The sequence below is a fragment of the Pagrus major genome, chromosome 7 (assembly GCF_040436345.1).
Source record: "Pagrus major chromosome 7, Pma_NU_1.0".
Lineage (NCBI taxonomy): Eukaryota > Metazoa > Chordata > Actinopteri > Spariformes > Sparidae > Pagrus > Pagrus major.
In genome coordinates this window covers 25,153,217-25,159,989 of record NC_133221.1, presented here as the reverse complement: position 1 = coordinate 25,159,989, position 6,773 = coordinate 25,153,217, and the positions used below count along the sequence as shown (strand labels likewise).

General features: G+C 45.5%; 1 protein-coding gene across 1 annotated transcript; it reads right to left on the bottom strand.

The window, feature by feature from the left end:
- Positions 1–6,541, bottom strand: arhgef19 (Rho guanine nucleotide exchange factor (GEF) 19). Its single transcript, XM_073470747.1, has 15 exons — positions 5,863–6,541; positions 5,278–5,769; positions 3,740–3,872; positions 3,576–3,655; positions 3,228–3,484; positions 2,977–3,137; positions 2,715–2,867; positions 2,281–2,410; positions 2,018–2,092; positions 1,831–1,920; positions 1,580–1,743; positions 668–826; positions 512–591; positions 323–427; positions 1–155 (listed from the first exon to the last, which is right to left on the bottom strand). The coding sequence occupies exons 1-15, from the start codon at positions 6,539–6,541 to the stop codon at positions 1–3; spliced, it is 2,913 nt and encodes a 970-aa protein (XP_073326848.1).
- Positions 6,542–6,773: the final 232 nt, after the last annotated feature.

Genomic DNA, 6,773 nt, shown 5'->3' with positions numbered 1-6,773 from the left:
TCAGTCTTCCCCCTCCAGTTTCTGTGTGACACATTTGATGCGGATGTTTTCTCTGAGGTTGCGGAGGCGCGCGCTGCGACTCGTGATTTCCTCCACGTAGGTTTTGGGGAACCAGCCCCGTTCCCCGTCAGACAGTCTGATGCCTTCCACCCAGCCTGATGAAAGATAACAACCATTGCACATCAAACACGCTGCTACACATATTCATCTACTGCTTGGACACACAGAAACCTCACTTTTATGGCCAGAAGTTACAGCAATCTAGGGCCAGGTTGAAGTTGGAATGCAGTTTATCATAAAGGGACTTAATCCACATTCTTACCATCACTTGTGATGGTCTTAGCATGAAGAATGTCGGCCTTTTCCAGCGTTAACTCATCGTGCTCTTGGGCCTGATAGCTTTTGATGCACTGAACCTGGGAAATATCTGAGAGGATAGAAGACATAAAGATGAATAAGAGGAATTAAAGGTTTACGCTGATTCATAGTGCGGCTAAAGCTCTCCACTGACCAATGTTCTCGCTGGCTTGCTCGATGTCTTCGAGTGGATCAGATGGAAACATCGCTGTGATCCATCTCTGCTTCCCGCTCCTTCGTAGACACAAAAAGGGCAGTTAGAGCATCGTGTGCTAAAGCATCCACTTTTGGACAAAGTGCTGTCACTCACTCAGTGTGTGATTTGAGCAGGATCTGGTGTTTGAGCTGCTGGCCTTCACACAGCTGCAGGTGGAAGATGAAGCCCGAGATGCCCTGCAGCTTCTGACTGAGATCCTTCACTTTCAGCTCTCCTATCTTAGCGTGTACGAACACCATGAACTTCCATGTACTACAACAAAAAGAGTCAATGTACCAGCAAGATCACCAGCAGACAGTGTATGTGTAATTTTCTCAAAATTAATAATCAGATGACAGATTTTTTAGGTGATTATAGCATCTTTCAAAATTATTCTGATGGTATATGTGTATGTCTGTAGAAAAGTGGGATCATCCTGTGAAGTTTGGTGAAGTCTAAGTGTTGTTTCCATTAATCTCAGTGTCCCTGGATCAGGTAGAAATGTTTAAATCCCACAGATTGTTGCTTTAATGTGTAGGTTCTCTCTTCAGGAAACAGTTTGACATCTTGCTGAGAGTTAAATGACAACCTAAATACCACTCTTGCAGTTAACATTGTATAGTTGGAGTCTGCACTGGTCACAGGGGCGAGACTCCAGGAAATCACTATGCTCAGAAAGAAATAGTCCAATACGTAAACCTGATGTAAAACCTAAATCCTTTTATAAATAAACAATGTGTTAATGGCTGAACCTTACAGGTGCTTTCCCCACCCTGGTCTTTACGCTAAACTAGGCTAACTGTCTCCTAACATTAGCCTAATATTTAACATACACTAAATACCACATGATACCATATTACCATATTCTCCAAAATTATTCCTTTACAAGAATAATCAAATAGACTTAAAAATGTAACCTATTTTTTAACTAACATTTAAAATATTCTGTAAAATGTCCTTGTTGCATACAGTGAGTCATTTATGAGTGCAGTATTGTAGTTCTTTGTATGGATGCTTATCACTCACTCCTTCCTCCTGGACAGCAGCAGGCAGTCGTTGAACAGGTGGAGGTACACAGGCTTGGTGGGTAACTTCAGCTTTGACCCGGAAATACTCATCGTCAGAGTGTCCACCTCCAGGAGCTCACCGTGCTTCACCAGCCAGCGCGACTGAGAGATCAGAGGGAAGATCTGCAAAGAGAGGAAATAAATGTTAATTAAGAAGTTCACTCTGGCCCAACACGGCCCAACAAGACAAACTGAAAACACATCAGTCACCTTTCCCTCAAAATGAATCTTCTTGTTGAGGTGAATAAGTTCCTCCATCCTCTTCATGGACTGCACGCTGGAGTTACATTCTTTGATGATCTAAGAAGACACATACCAACGTGGTTATTACTGTTGTGCCTCACCAGCGATAATACTGCTGCTCATGCAACTGGCTATTAGGGTTGGTAATCACCACCTTTTTTAGCTCATTGAAAGCTTTTGTGGCAGTGTCCTCATCTCGGGAGCCTGGAGTCGTCCTCTTTAAGATATTCTGAAAAATAAAGACGATTTTGAAGACACGCCAAAAAGTAAACAATACTCTTGTTATTCACTGCTGGAGGAAAAACCCCGCTGTGGTGAAATGCCCAGCAGGTCCAAATATAACCCCATTTACAGTTCTGTGCGTAATTGGGTTTCAAGTGTGAACATGAATTCTGCAGTGAATGTTTAATCGTGTACCTCCACTAGCATTTTAAGCCGTGTGATCCTCTGAAATGGGAGGATTAGAAAAGAGGTCAGAGGAAGTCTTTGGCAGACGGGGTCCTCCTCCAAACGAGCCAGGATGCCGGGGAAACGAGGGTTCTCGTGCCTGAGAGGACAGGACGGGTAAATTTAGAGAAACACTTTAATGAGTTTTGGTGAAAGCTGGTGTAAATTCCAGCAAAGAGAAAAAATGTTCAGCTTTGTCTGGATGAACCATCTGCAAGTTAAGTCATGCAGGTGTAAAATAACACCTGAACAGCCTCAGAGGAAATAATGGACACCCAGCAGGAAACATTTGGACTTTATGCACTGCAGCCATGAATGTTCACAGAGAGATGCTGCACATGTACAAATATGTTCGGAGCTCCAACCAATGATTTATTATACACACAGTGAAAGTAGTAACTCACAGCAAACGCTGGTACGTCTGCTCCTGGTAGGCCTGGTTCGTCACATAAGGTAAATAAACTCTCCTCAGAGCCGGGCAGTGGTCCAGGACGATGTCGCACACATCAAAACGCAGAATGTCCTCCTCCAGCCGGTGCTCCAGGTCCTGAAGAAACCTGCAGGTGACCAGTGAGCAGAGGATACACTCAGAGGAGGAGACCTGATGACTGAGATGCTAAAACAAAGACTTGAGGGCGACAGAGGCAATCAGCAGCATCACTTCACCTTTCACTGACATCTTTGACTTCAGGCAGCTTGGAGAAGAGCCACTGCTTGTCCTGAGCTCCGAGACACTCTGCGAGCTCCTGAGACAGCATGAAGTGGTCCACCGCGATGGTCAAACTACGGATGTACGACGCCTCTGATGTCACCAGCTCAAACTTTGCCTGAGTTGAGGAAGACACAGTATGTCAGACAAACTTCTACAGTACACAAACTGGAAAACAGCTGGAGAGAAATCTGAAATGTCTCATCACCTCCTGTAATTTCCTTTCCTCATTGCTGAAGTTGTCAAGCTGGCCACTGGTTCGAACATCAGGGATGTCCTGCCACAGTGCAAAGGCGGAGCCTCGTGATGAGCGAAAGGAGCTGGATGGAGAGAGATTAGAGGGAGACGGGGTCCCGTCTGAGCCCTCGTCCCTGAGCCCGTCCTCCTCTGTGCCCGGCTCCTTCCCCTGCTGCCTCTGGATCTCTCTGTTGATGGCGACGTCACTGTATTCCTGGTACAGAATCGCTGCAGGAAATATTGAAATAAAAAGAGGATTTTAAAGGAAAATGCAACCAAGTCTTCAGTCAAGGAAAAGAAATGGATTAGGGTAACTTACAGCTTGGCAAAAACCGTGACAAGCGATTTGAACTGGCAACAGATGGAAGTATGTCCTCCTCTATGGACTTCTTTCGCATTCTGTGAAGAAAATGTGCTGGACATCAACACGTGTCCTTCCATCTTTGCAGTTTTTGTGTTGAAATATTTCAAGTCCGTATTTACCCGAGTTTTGTGCTCCAGCGGTGCAAAGGCATGCTGTTGTCACTGCTGGGTAGAGCAGGAGCAGGTCCTACAGGACTGTGGGGAGCGCTATCACTCGACCCTCCTGAGCTGCGTTGCTTAGAGTTGGCCTTATCTAAATAGGAGAAGAAGCAGAGAGTGCAGGTGTGAGGTCCAGAGAAGAAGGAAGAGACTTTTTGTAATCCAGGTTCATGATGTGATACTGTCAGTTTGTTAAGTTACAGCTTCATGACACCGTCAGCTGCTCAGACCAAGGTTCATCTGTTACCTGTTCTCTCTAGTATGTTTTCAGACATTTACGCCTTTATTAGATAATACACAAATGAGAGGTGACAGTAAAATAAAGAAAGAGAGAGGAAAATGACATGAAGCCAAGGTCCAGAACTGTGGTATGTTCAGTATGACAGTGGTGTATATCATCTTGCTAGGGTTTCAGGGTTGAACAACATGTTTCCTCGAAGTGGTGTTAGACAGTCTGCGATGGGCTTCGAGGTACACTTTTCCTTGTTTGCTGGGTTTATCAGAAGTGTTTCCCAATCAGTAGTCTTATGTAGCCAGACCTATCTCTACAGTGCTGTGTCAGCGCTGGAGGATACACAATCTGCAGCGACGTGTTCAAACCATGCCGCAATAAAAGTCAGTGCACTTGCATCACACAACCGTGTTCGACGCACCACCACCATCTCCGTTTACATAAACACTTGCTCCATTTTATCAGGGCTGATCGCGCCTCTTGACTCACATACGGCATATTGCAAAGTTATCACGTTAAACAATAATTAATTATATTGTCCTTATTGATATCATACAGCAAATATATTAGTTGCATACAGTAGGTCCGTTCAAACGATCAATTATAATAGTGGAAAAAAATGACCATCGTCCACATCATTAGCCTTTAATTTGAGAGGCGACAGTGTAGAAAAGCATGAGGAGAGAGCAGAGTATGACACGTAGCAAAGGTTTCCTGTCACAACCATGGATCTTGCAGTTATGTTATATACTGTATGGCCCATTATTGGGGTGAGGATATATCTTTTGAAGGAATAGTGTTTATTCCCAGAGAGTTCAGAGATTTGAAGCATCCATTGCACTGAGCACTGAAGCTGTTAAAGGTCCAGTATGCAGGATTTAGGGGGATGTATTGACAGAAGTTTGAATAAACATTCATAATTTATATAATATAATATTCATGATGTGTTTTCATCAGTGAATAATACCTTAGAAGGAACCTTTCATATTTACTCTATTCAAAGTAAAGTCAACTTTTAAAATGTACAGCAGCCCAGAATGGACAAAACCAAACGCCAGCTCTACAGAGTGCCTTTTGTGTGTGTTTTTAGTGGCCCCCGTGGTTCTTCTACACTGTACATTTTATAAGTTGACCTCACTCTAAAAAGGTCAGGAAGCCGATTGTTTTGTAATGGACCTTTATTCTGCTTTTCATTGTCTGGGGTTAGTGTTTCTGGACTACCTTTCCATCAGATGCCACCATGATGTTGGTTCTGTTGTCTACTCACAGTCTGGGTTGGGGCTGAGGCTGTTGGAGCTCTGTCTGTCCCGGGAGGCGACCCGTGCAGACAGAGACTTCCCCAGCTTCAAGGTGAAGGAGTTCTTCCTCTGCGACAGCTGCAGTCTGGATATGAGTTCTGAGGCTGAGAAGCGCCGCCGCTCTTGGTCCCCTTGGCGGCTGCGTGACAAAAAGCTCCCCCCTGTGGCACTTGACGTCTCTACACTCCCGCCGTACTCCCCCAGCCCTGGTACTGAGTCTTCTATAATGTGCAGCGGTTCTGCAGGTAGATCAAATATATCGTCGTGACTGAGGTTTGGGAGGTCTGTAACACCGTCTGTGGATGAAGAAGTCGAAGCGGCCTCCAGGGAAGATAATCCACTCAGGTCCTCCTCCAGGAAAGACGCGAAAGGTCCTGGGAAGATGTAGTCTGCGTCCAGGATGGGGCTACTGAGAGAGTCATCGCTCAGGCTTTCAGGGGAGTAAACCTGCATCTTTCGCCCTGGAAACAAAAAATAGCTTTGTTAGGTTAAAAGGAAGTATGGTAAGAGTCTCTGAAACCTAATTCATTATGTCAGCTAAGCTGCACACTCACGTATGGACTTCTCTTTCACTGATCCCTGTGATGTCCTCCTCTGAGGCTGGCATGAGTCCGGGCTCTGAAACCCAGGACCTTCAGGTGAGGATGGGGAGCAAGGTAACTGTGATTCCCAGGAGTCTCTGTTTGTGTATAGAGAGGACAGAGGGAGCGACAGAGGGAGGCTAAGAGCTGCGTGGAGGGGTCGACACACTGTTGTGACAGTACGAGGTTTTTCAGTCTGCTCCTGCAAAGAAGTCCTGATGCCATTACGGGATTCAAGCTCACCGTCACCAGCAGATGTGTGCGAATTCAAATCAAACTGAGAGTCATGCTCACTATCTGTCCTGTGGCAGCCGTTCTGCATGTCATTCAGTTCATTGAGTGTGTGTCTGAAACCGTTCAGGGTCACGGAGTGTGTTGTGCATTGTGAGTCTGGCCTCGGAGAGGCGAGACTATTTATTTTAGGAGTCACTGGTGGTTGTAGCTCAATAAAAGCCAACGTTTCCTGCTGGCACACAGCGATGTGCTTGTGGTGGCACGGGTGGAGGAGAGGCCTGTCCTCCTGGGCCTCGCTCAGAGCCTGGGACTCTCCGGAGCCAGGGATCCACATGCTGGGACTCTCTCCTCGACAGCGAAAAGCGTGAAGGTGCGGTTGGAAATCAGGAAAAGGTGAGAATCCATACCCAGGGAGCATGGCTGAACGAACACATGGGAGCTGCAAGAGAAGAGGGGGAAGAGAACGACTTAGTATGTTTTAAAAATGTCTGTTCCATAGTCTTTTCTGAGGCCACTGGTACTCCTCCTGATTTTTTTAATGTTTATTACTTGATTCTAACTTATACTTTATTGACTTGTTAAAGGATAAGTTCAACCAAACATGAAAATTCATTATCTACTAAGCTACTAACCCCCATGCTGATGGAAAG

Coding starts and splice junctions, on each gene's coding strand:
- arhgef19 (XM_073470747.1), bottom strand. CDS start 6,541: ATGCTCCCTGGGTATGGATTCTCACCTTTTCCTGATTTCCAACCGCAC. Junction 3,138..3,227: donor AGGAAAGGAAATTACAGGAG/GTGATGAGACAT, acceptor TCCTCAACTCAG/GCAAAGTTTGAGCTGGTGAC. Junction 827..1,579: donor CTGCTGTCCAGGAGGAAGGA/GTGAGTGATAAG, acceptor TTTTTGTTGTAG/TACATGGAAGTTCATGGTGT.